Source organism: Carcharodon carcharias, chromosome 21 (assembly GCF_017639515.1).
Source record: "Carcharodon carcharias isolate sCarCar2 chromosome 21, sCarCar2.pri, whole genome shotgun sequence".
Classification (NCBI taxonomy): domain Eukaryota; kingdom Metazoa; phylum Chordata; class Chondrichthyes; order Lamniformes; family Lamnidae; genus Carcharodon; species Carcharodon carcharias.
In genome coordinates, this window is record NC_054487.1 from 83206998 (window position 1) to 83228601 (window position 21604).

At 48.3% G+C, this 21604-nt stretch overlaps 1 protein-coding gene across 1 annotated transcript in view; it reads right to left on the reverse strand.

Annotated features, from left to right (window-relative positions):
* Positions 1-21604, reverse strand: part of rfx4 (regulatory factor X, 4) — a 127523-nt gene that overhangs the window by 24831 nt on the left and 81088 nt on the right. The window contains exons 14-15 of the mRNA XM_041216144.1: positions 6982-7101; positions 3939-4091 (exon numbers count right to left, since the gene is read on the reverse strand). Of these exons, the coding sequence (XP_041072078.1) occupies positions 3939-4091; positions 6982-7101 (273 nt within the window). The remainder of the gene's footprint in view (positions 1-3938; positions 4092-6981; positions 7102-21604) is intronic.

Genomic DNA, 21604 nt, shown 5'->3' on the forward strand with positions numbered 1-21604 from the left:
CCCAGCCGCTCCTTTTTCCTGAGAGTGCTGCTCCTCTCTCTGCCCAGCCAGGCGCCTCCCTCACTTTCTTCTCCATCGTCTCTGCTCCCTGTAAGCCATGAGGCTGGGTCACCAGGCTCCATGCTCCTGATGTACTCCTCCTGCAGGATGAAAGACAGAGAGAGAGAGAGACGTGTGGGTTAGCTTGGGTATACTAAGAACCGCTCCTGATTAAGTCTGAAGACCCCTTAACACACCTCAGAGAGCGCTGACCACCACTTGGATGGCCAGAGTTTAGTGCGCTTCATGGCTGCCTGAAACCCCACCCACCTCCATCTCACTCCACCGGATCGATTGGCAGCAGCTTTGCCCATTGGACTACATGCTGTGCTCTCAGCTCAGGCACAGGCATTCTCCTAACCCACACTGCAAGGCTGCACTGTTAGCTTGAACCATGGGGGAGACTGGGCCAAACCTGAATGATGACAGTGCAAGGGGCTGTGAGAGCCTCCACCAGTCACTGATCCATGGCCAACTTTAGCAAGGATATTGTACAACATTCCAGTCGTCCAATTGTTCTGCAGTTCACTAAAACACTCGTTAGTTTGCAGTCTGTGCCCAAGGGGGTGAAAAGCTCTGGGGCACTTTCATGCCTCTGCGTTGCTGACTGGACAGACAAGCTAGAGACCCGACTCCACACACGTCAATGTGGCTGCACCTGAACTGTTTCAGCTGCGGAGGAATGGACACGTTATACAAGGTGTCCCTAACGCGCAGCCACTTCCCTCCCTCCCACACGTACTAGTGCACCACCTTCAACCACAGTGCAGCCCTTGTCCTGGCATCACGCTGCCAGCCAGCAAAATGCGACTTGCCACTGCCCTCACCTGAATGCGTGGCGCCTCAACCTTGAGGTCCAACAGGCTATCCCCACAAGCACTGCGCAACGTTACAGTGCACTCACCTCCGAGCTCCCCTCAAAGTGCAGCTCGCCAAGCGCACACCTTATAAATGCTGTTGTGAAACACGTCCATGACCCAGCATGGTGGTGGTGGGGGGTGGGTGGGGGGTGAGCGGGGGGGTGGTGGGTTGGTGGGGGGGTGGGGGGGGGGGGGGCGGTGATTCCAGTTCTAGGCTCATAATGATATGCAGATGTATTAAAATGAAGTTCCTGATGTGCAGGGGTGGGAAATGCGACCCGCCGTTGACAGGTGGCGCAGACGATTGCAAACTGATTTCACGGTGTCATGAAACTGATTTTTGGCATTCTCGCCATGTTGCCTGCTCACATCACCAAGCCCGTAGCCAATGGGAGTGGGCGATTCCACCCATGGAGTCAGTATAGCACAGGAGGAGGCTATTCGAACCATCAAGTCCATGCCGGCTCTCGGTACAGCCAGTCACTCACGTTCCCCACATTCCCCTTGCTTTATCCCTGTACCCCTACAAGTTTATTTCCCTCAGGTGCTCAGGGTTGCCAAGTCTTTACCACTCACCGTGTAGAAAGTCCTTCCTCACATCCCCCTCTATATCTCTTGCCCATAACCTTAAATTTGTGTCCACTAGTCCTTGTGCCATCAGCTAATAGGAACGGCTTTTCTTTGTCTACCTTATCCAAACCTGTCACACCCATTAAATCTCCCCTCAATCTCCTTTGATCCAAGGAGAACAACCCCAGCTTCTCCAACCTAACCCTGCAGCTAATATCCCCCATCCCTGGAACCATTCCGGGTAAATCTCCTCTGCAACCTCTCAAGGACCCTCCCGTCCTTCCTAAAGTGTGGTGACCAGAACTGGATGCAATACTCTAGTTGAGGCCTAACCAGAGCTTTATCCAGGTTCAGCGTAACTTCCCTGCTTTGGGGCTTACATAGGATCATAGGAATTAGGAGCAGGAGTAGGCCATTCAGCCCCTCAAGCCTACTCTGCCATTCAATTAGATCATGGCTGATCTTTTAGCTTACTATCCCCATATCCCTTGATATCTTTAATATCTACTCAATACCCCTAATTATGAAACCCAACGTCCGTTATGCTTTGCTAATTAATCTGTTAATATGTCCTGCCACCTTCAAAGATCTAGGTATGTGAACTCCCAGGCCCCTCTGTCTCTATACACTCTTTAGAATTGTGCCATTAAGTCTACTGTGCCTCTTCCTATCCCTCCTGCCAAAGTTCATCACTTCACACCTCTCTGTATTGAATTCCATCTGCCACTTGTCTGCCCATTCTGATAGAAAATCTATATCACCATCATTGTTTGCCACCTCTCTAAGTTTGGTAAGCCAGTATCCTGGGATTCCTTACTTAGCAGCATCTTCACTAAGAGGCTGTAGTGGTTCAGGGAGGCCCACCTCCACCTTCTCAATGGAAACTAGGGATCATAGAATCACAGGATGTTACAGAACCCAAAGGAAGACATTCAGCCCATCATACCTGTGCCAGCTCTTTGGTACAGCTATACAATGAATCCCAGTCCACTGCTCTTTCCCCAAAGCCCTGCAAAAATGTGCAGGCTGGAGAAAATCTGACCTGCAGGATTTTACACCCTCTGAGATGCACACCCAACCGATGTGAATTTTCGCAGGATATGTCTTTTCACGCTGGGGTTGGGTTCACAGTGCAGTTTGCGAGCCACGATGGAGTGTACAGGGAGTGTGGGTGCAGAGGTGGGCTTGTTAGAAGGTCCACTTCAGTTCCCTAACACATCAGCCCAGTTCCCAAGATCGTTTAAAGGCCCCCTCAACCTCACTCCTCACCCCCATTCACCCCTATGCCACCCTCTGCCCCTTCAAACCACCCATGCCACCTCCATGCCTCCATGCTCCCCATGTATCCTTCATTGCCACTCACCTATTATGCACCATGTACATGTCCTCAGGAGTCATCCAATTGCAATGGGAATTATTTAAAAATCTATATTTTTTTAAATTAAACCTCTAACAATCTAATAAAACCCTGAAATCAAACACATTATCATTGATACTGGAAAGAGAAAAAAGCTCCAACAAATGATGTAGCCCTTTAAGTGCCTATTAGATTTGTAAACAAACAATAAACCACATCAAAGGCATATTCTATTATTACAGTCTCTAAAATGTTCCAAGCGTCCTTGGACCAATAGATCACTGCTGAGCTGAAATCATTATTGGCTTTTGAAAACCAGCCAATCATTCATAATGGCTACAGCTGACATAACAAAAGCTTCCAGCTACACTGCCTGAAGCTAATAGAATGGAATGGTGTCCCATTCCATTTTCAAAGTAGAGTGCCTGTCTATCAATGCAGAGGAGCAAGTGCAGAGATTTTATTTTCAAATTTCAAAAGCAGAGTTTTTTTAACAGTTGTCAGGACATTTTTTTTTTACATTATTTTACATTTTAGGGCATTGTGGCACTTTCTTCAAAGCAAAAAATACTGTAATGCATGAGAGCACTGATACGATGGTGGCCAATGTAAGGCTCAACTTACCTTTGCCAGGCAGACCACTTAAATGAATCTTTGTATTTAAACACATCCACATTACAATACAGTATCCAATAGGGACATTTGAAAGTGTCAAAGTATTTTACCTATGCCTTTCAGAACGTTACCGGCTCCTCAACAGGCTTCCCCCAGTGGTCACAAGCTCTCCAACGAGTTGTGCTTTTTAGCGCTTCCACAGCCTGTGTTAGCACACAGTCATTGTGTGTGTGGGAGGAAACGCAATTTTCCTGTTGTCCTCACAATGGGGACCCAGGCAACACTGGAAATGGCGAGGGGCCGGGGTGGGGGGAGTGGGGGGAACTGGCTTTCCAGCAAGAGAAAAAAACAACTAAGCTCAGCGTTTCAGAACGCGACCCATACCTCCACTGGGAGACAAAAATCCGACCCATTCTCTCCGCTGTTCATTAATCTCGAACTAACACACCTTTCCCTCCCCCCTATTCCCCAGGGGGCCGGGGGGTTCCATGGCTCACCTGGTGCTGTTAATCCAGTGTATTCAGGAGACTGGCTGCTGACAGGTGAGGCTGGTTGGATTTCCGCAGTGATGGATTTTGCGGGAGAGAAAGGGCCTGGCGATTGCGTTGGTGGAGTGTGATCTGACGATCCCGCATCTTCCCTCCTGTCTCCTGCACATTGATAAAAAGATCCAGAGGGTTCATCAGTGATTGGCCAGTGCTGGTGGCTACCCTTTGATATAATATTCTCCCCATGGTTGACTTCATTGCTGCAGCTACCATGGTAACCGGGCAGTGTGCTATACAACAGCAAAGGAATCTAAAAGATATGTAAAGAGGAACTGGGAATGGCAACAACTACTTGCAGTTATATGGAGACTTTAACTTTAATACCTCATGGGGGTTCACAGCGATGTTATAATGTAGGGAAAAATGAGGTTGTCCATTTTGGCAGAGAGCATAGAAAAGCAGAATGCTCTTTAAATGGAGAGAGGCTGCAGAATGCAATGGTTCAGAGGGGCTTAGGTGCATAAATCACAAGAAGTCAGCATGCAGTTAGAGTGAGTAATTAGAAAAGCAAATGAGATATTTGCCTCTATTGCAAGGTGGATGGGGAGTCTTAGTATAACTGTGCAGGGCGTTGGTGAGACTGCACCTGGAGTACTGTGTGCAGTTTTGGTCCCCTTACTTAAGGGTGGGACATGCATGCATTAGAAGCAGTTTGGAGAAGGTTCACTAGGCTGATCCCTGGGATGAAGGGGTTTGTGTTATGAAGAAAATTGAGCCACTACTCTCTGGAGTTTTGAAGAATGAGAGGCAACCTGATTGAAACATAGGGCAGGATTTTACCCTTGGAGCGGGTGCTTGGCAGGGGAGGTTAGGAAGCCAACCACCGCCCACAATCGGCTCCTCACCGCGATTTTACGCGGGCGGAGCCAATTAAGGTTCACCCAGCTTGGAACACGAGCAGCGGCGCTGAGTGCGGCCTGTGTGGGCGGAGGGAGGAGGGCAAGCAGGCCTGGTGTGAGCTTCACGCACGCGTGTGAAAAAGTGCTTCAGTCTCCAGGAAGCACGGAGCTGTCTCAGGGAGACGGAGCACTGTTCAAAAAAACATAAAATAAAACTGTCATACAATGACTCGGTCACATGGGCAGGGACATGTTTTTAATTCGAAAACTAAAATTTTTATTTGATGCTTGTTTGATTTCGGAAACCTCATCCTGCCCGCGATTGGGGTTTCCTAAGTTGTGTGAAGGCCACTTGGCCTTTTCGCCTGCCCCACCAAGCGTTAGGCTGGACGGGTAGCGTAAATTTGAATTTAATTAGCTTCTTAATGGCCTTAATAGGCTTTTTAATTGTCGGCGGGAGCACAGCCAACCCCAGCGTGCGGCCGTCAAATGAAACGTCATGAGACTGGGTGATGACATCAGGACACTCGCCCAACGTCATCGCACGCCATTTTACACTCAGCCATGTGGGACGCGCAACCGCACGCTAAGCGTAATATTCTGCCCATAAAAGATTATACAGGGGCAAGGGGCATGGGGAGCGGGGGGCAGGCTGACAGGATAGATACTGAGAGGGTGTTTCCCTTGGGGGGAATGTAAAACTAGGGGGCGTAGTTTAAAAATAAAGGGGGTCTCCCTTTCAAGTTGGAGGTGAGGAGGTAATTCTTCTCTCAAAGGGTCATTAGTGTTTGGAATTCTCTTCCTCAGAGAGCAGTGGAGGCTGTGTCAGTGAATATATTCAAGGCTGAGTTAGACAGGCTTTTGACAGACAAGGGAGTCAATGGTGGGTGGTGGGGGAACAGGCAAGAAAGTGGAGTTGAGGCCACAATCAGATCAGCCATGATCTTAATGAATGGCAGTGTAGGCTTGAGAGATTCAATAGCCTACTGTGGCTCCTAACCTGTACGTTCATGTGCTCAAACATAGTTTGTCACCAAGCCACATAAGGATTGATGACCCAAAACTTGGTCAAAGAGGTAGTGAGGGGGCTTCAGAATCATCGAATCATGCAGCACAGAAGGAGGCCATTCAGCCCATTAAAATTCTGCTGGCTCTTTGCAAAAAACTATCCAGTTAGTCCCACACTGCCATGCTCTTTCCTCATAGCCCAATAATATCTTTTCTTCAAGCATTTATTAATTCCTTTTGAAAGTTACAATTGAACCTGCTTCCACCATCCTTTCAGACAGTGTGTTCAACTCATTGTGGAGAAACATTTTCTCATACTGCTTCTGGTTCTTTTGCTTATCACTCTAAATCCCTTGGTTACTGACTCTTCTGCCACTGAAAGTTTCTCTTTATATGTACTCTATGAAAGCAATTCATGATTTCATGGCTACCTCTAATAATTCCCTCTCAGCCTTGTCTGCTCTGCAGAGAACAATCCCAGCTTCTCCAGTCTCTCTATGTAACTGAAATCCCTCATTCCTTGGTGCTATTCTTGTAAATCTCTTCTGCACCTTCTCCAAGGCCTTGGCATCTTTCCTAAAATGTGATGCACAGAATTGGACCCAATACTCTGGCTGAGGCTGAGCCAGTGTTTTATAAAGGTTTGACATCACTTCCTTGCTTTTGCATTTTCTATATTTATTAATCAAGCCAAGGATCCCATATATCCCGTTCAACAGTTTTCACAACTTACCCTGCCATCTTCAATGATATGCGTACACTTCCCCCTCACCAGCTCTCTCTGTTCCTGCAGCCCTTTCTAAAATTGTACCATTCAATTCACTTTGCCTTTCCTCATTCTCCTACCACACTTCTCTGCATTAAGTTTCACCTCTCATGTATCCACCCCTTTCACCTGCCTGCCTCTATTCTTCTGAGTTCTGTTACTTACCTTCCTCACTGTTTACCACATTTACAAGTGTTGAGTTGTCTGCAACCTTTGAAATCTATGCCCCGTACATCCAAGTCCGGGTCATTAATAGGTACCTTAAAGGAGGTAGAGAGGATTAGGGAGGAAATTCCAGAACTTAGGGCCCAGGAAGCTGAAGGTAAAGCCACCAATGGTGCAGCGATGGCCATGAAACTAATAGTAATCTTCAATTTACCTGAGCTGGCTTCTCCTTTCATTGCCCTCATTAGTTCATTTGCTCTTTCCTGACAGTGCAGAGATTCCAGAAGATAAAGTACGTAGTCATCAAATGTCAGGTGGATTAGGTGGAATGAGCCTGGAGCAGATGAAAGACATTTATTGAAACATTTATGATGCACTGTTAATTCAGCTCAATAATTCTTTGCTGATGATTATGCAAAGCTTGTTTTTATTGTCCATCTCCAGAAGTTCTGACGGTATCGAGTCAATGGGGTTAGATTTTGACATTGCGCGAGCGTGAAACCATTGATGGAAAGCAGGTGACCCATTTCACATCTCTTTCCATTTTTATTCTTAGTGTTTCAATGGAGAGATATAAAACAGGAAGTGGATTCATCGTACACTATCACACAACATAAAGATCAACCCAAAATAGCCAACCTGATAATGGATCACCCAATTCTGGGCAGTATATGTGAACAAGTGTAAGGTGCTCTGATTCCTGCATTAAAGTGGTACAGGAATTCTTCTCGGTGTGATGACTCAGATTGTACAGGCTATTATACTCCAGAAAGCCTGATGGTGAAGGATAGAACCAGAGCTAATCTTTACACACTTTTATAAGCATTTAATTACAGAAATGCACATTACAAACTTGCTCCTCCTCACCCAAGAACCACAGTTCTCATTTTTAGGGCCATACGTGAGTCCACAGTTAATGCCCGTCATCTGCATACAACTAAATACACTTAACATACAATTACCGCACACATTCTGATTTAATCCATTGGAGCCTTATATATTCTCAGAATTTCAACAAATGCACATCAACAGATGTGAATCCAGCAACAAGAACCTACATTTACTTAACACCTTTAGCATAACCAAACATCCCAAAGTGCTTCACAGGAGTATTTATAAAACAAAGCATGACACTGAGGCATTGCTTGACTGGGAGCCAAGCAATTCAATCTGAGTGAACAAGTCCCGCTTCCCCTATTTCCCCTGTGCTCGCTGGTTTACATTGGCTCCCGCTCAAGCAACATCTTGACTTTAAAAATCTCATCTACATTTTCAAATCCCTCCATGACCTCACCCCCTCCCTCTATCTGTAACTTCCTCCAGCCCCACAATCCTCCAAGATCTCAGTGCTCATCGCTTTCTGGCCTCTTGAGCATTCCCGATTACAATCGCTCCATCATTGGCGGCTGTGCCTTCAGTTGTCTCGACCCCAGGCTTTGAATCCCCTTCCTTTGTCTCTCTGGTTTCCTCCCGTAGGGCACTCCTTAAAAGCATTTGGTTATTTGACCAAACATCTCCTTATGTGGCTCGATGTCGTATTTTGTTTTAGAATGCTCCTGTGAAGCACCTTGGTATTTTTTATTATATTAAAGGTGCTATATAAATATAAGTAATTGCCGTTGTTGTGACATCACACCATAACAGTAAACCATGTGGGGTCTCAGCTGATTTGTTTTAATCATAGCTTTTCAGAGCTGTTGGGGAACAATTGTGTCATCAAAACACAACAACCACTTGCATTTATATAGTGCCTTTAACATAAAGAAGTCAGGTGGTGAGCTACTCGTCGCAGATCCTCTGATCTGCTCTTGTAGCCACAGTATTTATATGGCTGGTCCAGTTCACTTGCTGGTCAATGGTAACTCCCAGAATGTAGATAGTGGGGGATTCAGTGATGATGATGCCATTGAATGTCAAGGGGAGATGATTAAATTCTTTCTGGTTGGAGATGGTCATTGCCTGGCACTTCTGTGGTACGAATGTTACTTGCCACTTATCAGGCCAAGCCTGAACCGTGGTCTAGATCTTGCTGCATTTGGATATAGACTGCTTCAGTATCTGAGGAGTCATGAATGGTGCTGAACATTGTGCAATCATCAGCGAACATCCCCACTTCTGACCTTATGATGGAGGGAAGGTCATTGATGAAGCAGCTGAAGATGGTTGGGCCGAGGACACTACCCTGAGGAACTCCTGCAGTGATATCCTGGAGCTGAGATGACTGACCTGCAACAATCACAATCACCTTCCTTTGTGCTAGGTATGACTCCAACTGGTGGAGAGTCTTTCTCCTGGTTCCCATTGACTCCAGTTTTGCTAGGGCTCCTTGATGCAACACTCAGTCAAATGCTGCCTTGATGTCAAAGGGCAGTCACTCTCACCTCACCTCAGGAGTTCAGCTCTTTTGTCCATGTTTGAACCAAGGCTGTAATGAGGTCAGGAGCTGAGTGGCCCTGGCAGAACCCAAACTGGGCGTCAGTGAACAGGTTGTTGCTAAGCAAATGCCTGTTGGTAGCACTGTTGATGATCCCTTTGATCATTTTGACCAGGTTGGATTTGTCCTGCTTTTTCTGTACAGGACATACCTGGGCAATTTTCCACATAGCTGGGTAGATGCCAGTGTTGTAGCTGTACTGGAACGGCTTGGCTAGGGGCACAGCAAGTTCTGGAGCACAAGTCTTCAGTATTATTGCCAGAATATTGTCAGGGCCCATAGCCTTTGCAGTATCCAGTGCCTTCAGCCGTTACTTGATATCACATGGAGTGAATTGATATGGCTGAAGACTGGCATCTGTGATGCTGGGGACCTCTGGAGGAGGCCGAGATAGATCATCCACTCGGCACTTCTGGCTGAAGATGGTAGCAAATGCTTCAGCCTTATCTTTTGCACTGATGTGCTGGGCTCCTCCATCATTGAGGATGGGGATATTTGTCGAGCCTCCTTCTCCAGTGAGTTGTTTAATTGTCCACCACCATTCACGACTGGATGTGGTAGGACTGATACGTTGGTTGTGGGAGCGCTTAGCCCTGTCTATCACTTGCCGCTTATGCTGTTTGATGTGCAAGTAGGAACATAGGAACAGGTATAGGCCATTTGACCCATCAAGCCAGCCCTGCCACTCAAACAGATCATGGCAGTTCAACTACCTCTTATGCTATTTTTCCCACTATCCCCTTATCCCTTGATGTCATCAGTATCTAATATCTAAAGTCTATCAATTGCTACCTTGAACATGCTCAATGACTGAACTTCCACAGGTCTCTGGGGTGGAGAATTCCAAAGATCTACCAACCTCTGAGTGAAAAAATTCCTTCTCATTGCAGTTTTAAATGGTCTGCCCCTTATTCTGACACTGTGTGCCCTGATTCTAGACTCACCAGCCAAGGGAAACATCCTATCCACACCTACCCTGTCACATCCTGTAAGAATTTTGTAAGTTTCAGTGAGATCACCTCCCATTCTTTGAAACTCTAGAGAATACAGGCCCCAGTTTCCTCAATCTCTCTTCATAAGACAGTCCCACCATCCCAGGGATTAGTCTGGTGAGCCTCCGTTGCACTCCCTCTATGTCAAGCCATATATCCTTCCTTAGGTAAGGAGACCAAAACTGTACACAATACTCCAGGGGTGGTCTCACCAAGGCCCCATACAATTGCAGCAAGACATCTTAACGCCTGAACTCAAATCCTCTTGCAATGAAGTCCAACATACCATTTGCCTTCCTAATCGCTTGCTGCACCTGCATGATAGCTTTCAGTGAGTCATGAACAAGGACACCCAGGTCCCTCTGGACTTCAACACTGCCCAACCTTTCACCATTTAAGAAATACTTTGCCTTCCTGTTTTTTCTACCAAAGTGGATAACTTCACATGTATTCACATTATATTCCATCTGCTATGTTCTTGCCCACTCATTTAGCCCAAGCATTCCTGTGTTGTAGCTTCACCAGGTTGACACCTCATTTTTAGGAATATCTGGTGCTGCTCTTGGCATGCCCTCCTGCACTCCTAATAGAACCAGGGTTGATCCCCTGGCTTGATGGTAATGGTAAAGTGGGGGATATGCCGGGCTATGAGGTTACAGATTGTGTTCGAGTACAATTCTGCTGCTGCTGATGGCCCACAGCACCTCATGAATGCCCAGATTTGAGTTGCTAGATCTGTTTGAAATCTATCCCATTTAACATAGTGGTAGTGGCACACAACACGATTGGTAGGTATCCTCAATGTGAAGACAGGACTTTGTCTCCACAATGGCTGTGCGGTCACTCTTACCGATACTGTCATGGACAGATGCATCTGTGGCAGTCAGGTTGGTGAGGGTGAGGTTAAGTATGTTTTTCCTTCTTGTTGGTTCCCTCATCACTTTCCGCAGACCCAGTCTAGCCGCTTTGTCCTTTAGGGCCCGGCAGCTCGGTCAGTGGTGGTGTTACCGAGCCACTCTTTGTGATGGACATTGAAGTCCCCCACCCAGAGTACATTCTGCGCTCTTGCCACCCTCAGTGCTTCTTCCAAGTGGTGTTCAACATGGAGGAGTACTGATGCATCAGCTGAGGGATGGGGGTGGGGCAGTCGGGGGGGTGGAGAGGTGGTAACCAGTAGGAGGTTTCCTTGCCTATGATCAACCTGGTGTCATGAGACATCATGGTCCAGAGCCAATGTTGAGAATTCCCTGGGCAACTCCCTCCCAACTATATACCACTGTGCCACCATCCTTGGCGGGTCTGTACTGCTATGGGAACAACACATTCTCAAGGATGGTGGTGTCTGTGACATTATCTGTAAGGAAAGATTCTGTGAGTATGACCATGTCAGGCTGTTGCTTGACTAGTCTGTGGGACAGCTCCCCCAATTTGGCACAAGGCCCCAGGTGTTAGTAAGGAGGGCATTGCACGGTCGACAGGGCTGGGTGTGCCTTTGTTGTTTCTGGTGCCTAGGTGGATGCCAGGTGGAAATGTCCAGTTTCACTCCTTATCGACTTTTCTGTAGTGGTTTGATACAGCTAAATAGCTTGCTAGGACATTTCAGAGGGGCATTTAAAAATCTACCACATTGCTGTGGGTCTGGAGTCACCTGTAGGCCAGACCAGGTAAGGAGGGCAGATTTCCTTCCCTAAAGGACATTAGTGAACCAGATGGGTTTTTACAACCATCGACAATGGTTTCTTGGTCACCATTACTGAGACTGGCTTTATATTCCAAGATTTGTTAATTGAATTTAAATTTCACCAGCTGCCTAATGGGATGCTGCCAAGCTGAGCTGTTCTCTCATTGCTCCCTGTAACGCTAGGGCCCTGCCTCACCTGGTCCATTCAATTCTCATTTACTCCTTTGTTACTTGGGGATTTTACAAGGGGCCTATCTTTAATGTTGGTTTTCCCAGGCTCAAAGTGATCAGAATAAAGCATCAATATTCATAATCTTTCCTTTGGAGCCACTAGGTATTTTCTTGCGACAAAGGATTTCCCATGGATTTTGTTTCAATCAAAATATGAATGTGTTAAGTTGCATTAAACCAGTCACTTTTAATTAAAATGCACAGGCTAATGTATTAAAAATGACGGATTGACTGAATAGAACAGCAAGAAAGGGCCAGAGCAACACTAAACGAGAAAGGTTTTTATCCAGATGGGGCCAGGAATTGGAATTGAAAGGGGCTTCATGCTATTAAGTTGCACTAGAGAATACAATCTCCATATTATGGGGTACCTACTGTAAACATCAGTGACAGCTCATAATGACAGCGACACACAGCCCCATAAAACACTAGCATACAGCGATTCTTGGAGGGTGGCTATTGTCAATTAGTCATTTCTGAAAGAGGAAGCCTTTATCAAAAATACTCCCCAACCCCAACTGTGCCTTTGAAATGCAGAGACAGGGAGGGGGCAGATCTTTATTGGAAACTGGCTGCCTTCACTGCTGCAGCTCACTGTAAGAACAAAGTCAGCAAGATTTGACGTTTACCAACTTGTATATAAAACAGGGTTTTTTTCCCTCCCAAAAGATGAAATGGCAATTTTTAAAACTGCATAAAAAAACGTCAAAGTCTAAAGAGGGAAGAAAATGTGAAGGTGTTCAAAGACAGCCTCAAATTGAAATGTGTAGATAGATTGGAGTGGTTGGGGCTGTTCTTGGAGAAGAGGAGGTTGTGAGGAGATTTGATAGAGGTGTTCCAAATCATGACGGGTCTAGACAGAATAGACCGGGAGAAACTGTTCCCATTGGTGGAAGGATCGAGGATGAGGGGGCATGGATTTAAGATAATGGGCAAAAGAAGCAATGGAGACATGGGGAGAAACTTTTTCACGAGTGGTTAAGATCTGGAACTCACTGCCTGAGTTGGAGGCAGGTTCAATCGAGGCATTCAGGAGGGGATTGGATTATTATCTGAAAAGGAAGAATGTGCAGGGTCACAGGGAGAATGCAGGGGAGTGGCACCGGGTGAATTGATCATTCAGAGAGCCAGCACGGACACGATGGGCCAAATGGCCTCCTTCTGTGCTGTAACAACTCTGTGATTCTAAAGGTCCAACAAGATAGTGCTTTAAAGTGCCCTCACACATCTTCAGGGCATAGAATGGTTTAAGAATTTGGGAAGTTATTCATCCCATCGTGTCTCTGCCTGCTCTTTACAGAAGTTATTTAGCTAGTCCCACTCCCCCTCTTCTTCCCGGCAATACTGCAAACGTTTTCTCTTCAGGTGTTTGCCTGATCCCCTTTTGCAAACCACGATTGAATCTGCCTCCACCACACTCTCAGGCAGCACATTCCAGATCCTGACCACTCGCTGTGTAGAAAAGTTTTACCTCGTGTTGCCACTCTGAACTTCTATGCAAGTGGCCACTTCCAGGGCTCCACTGGGGACCTTGGCAGGATCTCCCAAGCGTCAACACACAGATGCATACATGAGGTGACAGAGGCCCTTTTTGCCAAGGCCCACAACTGCGTGCACTTCGTCAGAGGTCAAGAGAGCCGGCAGGCCAGAGCACTGAGGTTCACCGAGGTTTCTGGATTCCCACAGGTACAGGATGCCTTCGACTGCACTCATGGGGCTATCAAAGCTCTCTGGTAACAAGTGCTGCAATGCATAAGCAGGAAAGGGTTTCCACTCGCTCAATGTTCAGCTGGTCTGTGACCACAGGAAACAAATCATGCAGGTGTGTGTGAGAGACCCAGGAGGCTGCCATGATTCAGGCAGCTTGAGTGGATCGCTCCACATCTTCCAGGGACCACACAGGATCCAGGGTTAGCTCCTCAGTGACAAAGGGTGCCCATGAAGAACTTGCTGATGACGCTGTGCAGCAGCCACTAAACCCTGCAGAGAGAAAGTATAACGAATCTCATATCACTACCCGAACACCGGTAGAGCAGTGAATTAGAACCTTGAAGATGCCAAGACAGATCTGGTGAAGGTCTCCACTACTCTCGCCAGACAGTCTCTCAGGTCATCGCCACCTGCTGTGCGCTGCAAAGTGGGGAAGACTTGCCAAATGCAGACATGGAAGAGCTGCACGTCTCCTCCAACGAGGAGGACATTGAAAGGGATGAGGGCAATGAGTTTGAGGAAGCTGAGGCTGCAGGGGAAGAGTTTATGACATGGGCCAGGTTCCAAGGGGAGGATGGTGAGTGATAGTCTGCAGCCTGTTGGACAAGTGTCCTCTCTCATCAACCCACATGAACACCAGCATTGCTAACCCTCTCCTTGCAACCATGCGCTTCAATCTGAGAGTGAGCTCCCAACCATTGTCCTGGTCCTTTGAAGGATGATGAAGGTTCGGTAACATGTGTCCTTGTTGAGAGGAGGTCCAGCCTGGACCAGGGCTTTCCAGCATCACATGTCAGAAGACGCAGCCTCTTGTAACGTCTCTGCAGCATCACAGTCATAATGGAGGCCGAGTAGAGGCAGGAGCAGCTCTACAAACCTCAGCGCGCTCGTAGCTGTATGCCTTCAGTCTAATGAAGCTCCTCGAGGAAGTCCATCAGCCACAAATGGGGCAACACATTCTGTGTCACCTTGATGGTTTAACTGAGAGGTCACACTTGAGCCAAGGCAGCAGGGGGTGTTACGCAGGTATAATCCATCCTGACATCACAACGCCCTCTGTGCCTCCTTCTCCTCCATCACATTGACACCTGTCACTCTCAGTTAGGGGTGCGGGTCTGCGTTCATCCTGACCTTTCTATGGATTGGGAGCACCTGAGGATCACAAAGTTCACACAGTCAGTCTGCCCTGGCCCTTGCCAACTGCAAAATGCAAACACACGACGAACCAGTCAAGGTGACGCTTCCTTGATAATAAAGGGCACTCAGCAGATTCATCGCACTGTGGATTGCATCCCATTGGTGCCCTCAAAAGAGTCAAAAGCTGCCACATGCGCTTATAGAGCATGCTCCACGGCTCCTTTGATCACACCACATGACCATTTGTATTTATCTTCAGTGACCTCAGCGAGGATATAGGTGAGGAGGCTACTCAAAATGTGAGGCTCAGCTCTGCACCCCTACATCCTGACGAGAGCCTTGTGGCCACAGTGCAGTCAACTGCAAAGTTAGAAAGGCAGGTGGTTGAAGTTTTGCGATGAAGTTACCTTCGAGGGTCAGAGCTCCTGCACTTCAATGTGGAAAGTTGCTCAGACTTCTCACTGAGCTCAGCAATTGTTCACTGTGAGAGCTGGATATGGCGCAACACGGACAGGATCGCACACAATCTCTGAGTATGGTCTCAGAGGGGGGGAAATCCTGCCAGACGACAGTGAGTAAATGGTGTGTGAGGATCTGTCTCACCCCTCTGTGCGTTTACACATGACTCGATGAACATGGGACCTTCCCCTTACAATGATGCAGACGAGATGGCTGAACACCGTAGCACGAATCTTAAATGGGCAAGAATGAAGAATACATCAAGCAGCACATCATGTAACTGAGGTGCCTTACACAAGCAGACTTGGCATTAAGGACGGTGCATCAACGATGTTGGAAACGATATGACAGCGCACACACTGTGGTGATGTGTAAGCTGACAGCGTCGAACCGAGGCACCTGGTTTTGACATCTGCAATAAGGATCATCGTGTCACGCCTGACGGACAACAACACAACTGCTCATAAGGAGGAGGCGTACCCAGAGGCTGTCAAATGGATGGTTTTCTATTTACGTTAGTGCAAAGTATACAACGTGTGTGGTTATCGCCCGAGCCACCGTCCTGCTCCTAACGTTTCTTAATTTTCCTAAACCGACCACTACACCTTGGTGCAGCTCCGAAATCGAGGCTGGAGGTGGAGGCAGCCCTGCTGACTGCTCAGCCCTGTTCCCTAGTCATGACTTTGTTAGAATCATAGGCAGGGTATTCCGCCGCTCGGTGTGTGGGCACGCCCCTGACGCACTCGAGCGTGAAATAGCGCCGTGGTAACAGCGGGCGAGCATCCCGAAATGGCGCGCTCTCTCGATATTTGGGTTGGCAGGTGCGCGGGAGAGTGGGCAGCGCACCCGCCGACAGTGAAGAGGCCTATTAAGGCCCGCTAATCGATTCACTGAGCTCTATTTCTCGCTGCCCGTCCAAGGTGACGGGTTGGCGGGCGGGAGAATCGGCCGGGCGGCCTTGTCGATTTTTGAGGAAGCCTCATCCACAGGGGTTGGGGGTGGGGTGGGGGAGGGTGGGGTGGCGGGGGTGGGGGGGGGGGGGGGTGGAATGAGGTTTCCGTAATTAAGTCAAAATAAATAATAACGCTCTGACGTCATTTTCATGATGTTTATGTTCCTGTGAGTGAGTCCGATGTGGGGGACATTTTTTTTCAGACTTTCAAGATCTTTACTTTTGATGTTGAAATGGTTCAGCTCCCGGGGGCAGCTCTGTACCTTCAGGGAGCTTCCATGTTGCTCTCCCCCCCACCTCCCCCCCCCCCCCCTTCCCCCCCCGCACCCCCCCCCCCCTCCCCCACCCACCCTGGAACCTCTTAGTGAGCCTTTCATGCTGGCTGGCCGTTAATTGGCCAGACACCGTTAAATCGCAGGCAGGGGGCCAATCACGGGTGGTGGGCCATTTCCCAGCCATTCTCAGGCCCCGCCCACCGCACCCGAAAAGCCTGCCCCATATCTCTCAAGGCCGAATTTCTCTTTTGCCAAGTGGAAGGACATGGCACGATTGGAACTGTCAGCAAGCAGGCCCTCTTCCAAGAAATCACCTGTCCTTTACAGCACTTGTGGAAAATCTGGTTGTATGTTTCGAGCCGCAATCACTTTAACTGATGGGGAAAAACGCTGAAAGGGGAGGTTGGTAGCTCTCTGGAAATCACAAGGGAGGGGAAAAAAATCTTAAAGTTGTGAACCTGCTTGTTTTGAAGGTAGTCTCGTTCAGGAACAGGCTGAGGAAGGAAAGCTCCCCTAACTGGATCCCACTCTCCACCTTGCCTGGAATTGCGTGTGGTTACCAACCTGTAGCCAGAGAGCCCGCATCTGGGTGTAACTGGTCTGTTTTCAGACCTACAAAGCTGAGACCAGTTGGTGAGAACTTCCAGACGTCCACCAGGACCAGCGACCTGTCTTCACGACAGCGTCGAGACCTTGAGATCTTTATTCTTTATTGTACAACGCCCACCCTCCAAAGCCCATCTCTGCAGAGAAATTCTATCTGTTTGTCTGTGTGTGTGTGTGTGTGTATGTCTGTGTGTGTGTGTGTGTGTGTGTGTGTGTGTGTGTGTGTGTCTGTGTGTGTGTGTGTGTATATGTCTATGTGTGTGTGTGTGTGTATATGTCTGTGTGTGTCTGTGTGTGTGTGTGTGTGTGTATGTCTGTGTGTGTGTGTGTGTATATGTCTGTGTGTGTGTGTGTGTGTATATGTCTGTGTGTGTCTGTGTGTGTGTGTGTGTGTGTGTATGTCTGTGTGTGTGTGTGTGTGTGTATATGTCTCTGTGTGTGTGTGTGTGTGTATGTCTGTGTGTGTGTGTGTGTGTGTATATATGTCTGTGTGTGTGTGTGTGTATGTCTGTGTGTGTGTATGTCTGTGTGTGTGTATGTCTGTGTGTGTGTGTGTGTATATGTCTGTGTGTGTGTGTGTGTGTGTGTGTGTGTGTATATGTCTGTGTGTGTGTGTGTGTATGTCTGTGTGTGTGTGTCTGTGTGTGTGTGTGTATATGTCTGTGTGTGTGTGTATGTCTGTGTGTGTGTCTGTGTGTGTGTGTGTGTGTGTATATGTCTGTGTGTGCGTGTGTGTGTGTGTGTGTGTGTATGTCTGTGTGTGTGTGTATATGTCTGTGTGTGTGTGCAGGGGGAATTCTTTAGGAAGAGATAGATAGTTATGCTTCCCGATTACAATTGTGTGTTAACCAGCACTTGCAGCTTGTTAAAATGAACAATTTTATAATAAACAATTGTTCTGAGTTTATTGGAAGAAGCCGGGTTGAAGGCTTTTTATTCAGGGCACCAGTAGGGGAAATAGACAATTGGTTATTTTGGTGAGAAAATCAAAATTTTAAGTTAATGGTACGGCCCATGGAGCAGTAGGGGTGGATCATGCGTGCACTCCTTCCATCCCAGTTGTAACAATTTTGGTGGGCGTCCTCTGGAGGACCGAGGCCTGTCTGGCCCCGATCTGCTTTGGGTCTCCTGCTGTGGGGCAGGTGCACACCCCTCGGGCCAGTGGAGCTAGAGGTGATGGGGTCACAGGGAGAGGGGATTGGGGTCAGCTGGCTAGTCCCGGAGTCACGTGAGTGAATGGCCCCGAGGTATCCAGCTGCTGGTCTCCCTCCCTATGGGTGTCCGAGGGCCCCTGGATGACTCCTTGAGGAGAAGGGTAAGCTGGAGTGAGATTGAGTTGCCCTGCCTCCCTCTCGCATAACCGCCAATGGCTACTGCGATGGAGGGCAGTGCAGGACCTATGTCCTGGATTAAGGTCTCCATGGCAGCCACTATCCTACCAGTGTTGACCTCAGTGCGTAGGCATGCTGGTACAATCACCTCAGACTGATCGCAAGCGGACACCTCCATCGTTCGTTACAATCTCTGCAAAGTAGCTGACAACCCTTCATGTATTCCCTTGACTGTCGCTGAAGCTCCACTAACTGAGTTAATACCAGACCGATCGTTATTGGTCGCCAGTTGTCCATGCTTTTTCAGTCTTTCAGCATCGTCTGGCTTAGGAATGAGAACAGTGCGACTCTTTTTCAAGACCCTTGGGATGGATCTTGATTTGAGCCAGAGGGAGATGAGACGTGGGAGCCTGTCTCCATACTCTGCCTGGACATCCATGGTGTCTTCCACCTTCATTCCATCAGAACCCGCTGCAATGTTCTTATCCATGCCTTTGATTGCAGCCTCTACCTCCTCCCTCTGTATGGGTTCTCTTAAAGATTCGTAATCTCTCCTTCCATTATACATTGCGAACTTTGGGAGGTTTGCTTTGTTATTTGGTTTTGTCAGCTTATTGGTAAAGGTCTCTTCGAGTTCAGCTTTTCTGAGTGGATATTCTAGGGTGGGTGGTGCACCCATGATTTGCTGTGCGATTTTCCTCCTGTCTGTTTTGTACACCAACTTGCTTGCCCTTTTTAGTTGCCCACTAACTGGGTTAGGACCGCGTTCGGAGGCTTGTCCTCACATTCGGACACAGCAGCGCCCCAGCGCCAGCTACCCCAGATGTTGCTGCCTCCACCTGCTGTGAACCAGGTTGTGTGCTGTGCTTATCAGACAGCAACCCCGAGGCAACTGGAGAACTAAGTCTCGCCGAAGTGTGTGCTTCTGCACTGGTGGAGGGTATGGGTGAGCACCGTCATGGGTCTTCAACGATGCTCTCCTCCTTTTCTGCCTTAGAAGTGTCTTCATGGCTGGAGATGAGGCCTTGGCTGGAAGACCCTCTCGGACGCTTTCCAGAGGTGCCTAGGAAAGAAAGTAGAGATTACTTAAAGGTGACAAGCAACTGGAAGGTAGCAGAATGGACTCACAGTATGGTTGTCTGAGGTGTGAGCTGGTGTAGGGTCTTCACTTGGGTTGGCGCTGCCCAGCTCACCATCGCCACATGCACGGTCCCTGTCCTCTCCAGCCAGCACAATGACACGTCGCTCATTTGGAACGAGGGACTTAATTTCTGCTATTCTGTCCCCAGCCCCCGGTCCGGGACCTCTTCCGTCTACTGTGTGTGAGCATGCCCTGCATGAAGGCAGATGGAGAGATTGTGAGCAGGGCACATGCCAAGGCAGATGGCGCGGATGCCTGCCTTGCGTGCGTGGCGAATGGAGCAGTGGACGGGATGAGGACACGATGTACACAGGATATGGAGATGGTGAAGGTGAGTGTGAGAGGGTGAGTGGTGATGTGCCTTCAGCTGGCAATGTGTGAGATCCCTGCGGAGTGTCATCCTGCTAAGTCCTGATGGGCTGGTGAACATGTGGGTTGAGGGTGATGAGATGGTTGAATTACCCTGCCGGAATGGACGGGATCATTCCTCATTCCTCCTCTTCCTGTACTGGATTACAGAGCTTTCTCTGTGACGTGTTTGCGCTGACCACCGAAGACCCCGCCTCCCAAGGCTGAGTGGTGGCATTGGTGGGGCCTCCTTCGGCCATCACTGGGGTAGTGGGCATCCCAGCGGGCCTCGCCAGTGTCCAGCAGGTGGCCCGACCAAGTGTCACTGGACATGGGAGCCGCAATCTTCTTGCGGTTCGGGGCCAATTTCTTCCATGGGTCCCTCCTGGCCTGGAGATTGAGTGCGGCTGCACTTTAAATATGGCGCCTGGAGGAGAGAACCCCTGAGGTCACGGTGGGCATCTGCCTGCAATCCAACATGCATCTGTTTTTCACATTGGTAATGAGGCGGGGAGCGGACAATACAGTGTGAAAAGCTGCCATTGTGCTCAGTGAGAAAACCCTGCCCTAATTCTTTAATTCCATTCTCACCACAATATCCCTCAGGCAGTTTATTCCCCATCCCTAACTGTAGGTCTGGAGTCACATGTAGGCCAGACCGGGTAAGGACAGCAGTTTTCCATCGCTGCAGAGCATGAATGAACCAGATGGGTTTTTAACGACAATTTAATCGTTTTCATGGTCACCATGACCATTTATTTAATTGCTGAGCTACTTGTAAACATCACATAAACTATGTCACTGAGAAGCAAATGCTTTCCCATATAACTTTTCATTATTCCAATCTCTCTCAGACAATCTCATCACAAAGAGATGCAGCAGAGGCGATTTGATTGACAATCAAGATTCTCTCCAGAAGGAATTGTGGCCTTTCCGTGGAGCCTTCATTTTAAAAAGAGCGCGGAGAGCGGGGACACTATATTTTAAAAAGAGCGCGGAGAGCGGAGACACTTCATTTTAAAAAGAGCGCGGAGAGTGGTGGAGCCTTCATTTTAAAAAGAGCGCGGAGAGCGGAGACACTTCATTTTAAAAACAGCGCGGAGAATGGCGGAGAAAAAAGAGCAAGACTTCATAAAGAGCGTGAGAGGGTGGCAGCAGCGAGACTTCATAAAGAGCGCAAGATGGAGAGGAGGAGACGATTGGTGAGTGACTTTATTTAACATTTAAGGTATCTCAGTGCAGCTCGGCTATGTGGAATGTGCAGCCTGCAGGGTGTGGGAAGTCATGCAGGCACAAAGTGCCCTCCATGACTACATCTGCAGGAAGTGTCAACAGCTGCAGAAACTTGAGCTCTGGATTGCGGAACTTAAGCAGCAGCTGGAGTCACTGCGGTGACTCAAAGCTGAGGATTATGTGGATAGCACATTTAGAGAGGTGGTCACACCACAGCTAAGAAGTACACAGGCAAAGAGGGAATGGGTGACTGCCAGAGTATCTAAGAGAAACAAGCAGGTAGTGCAGGAATTCCCTGAGACTATCT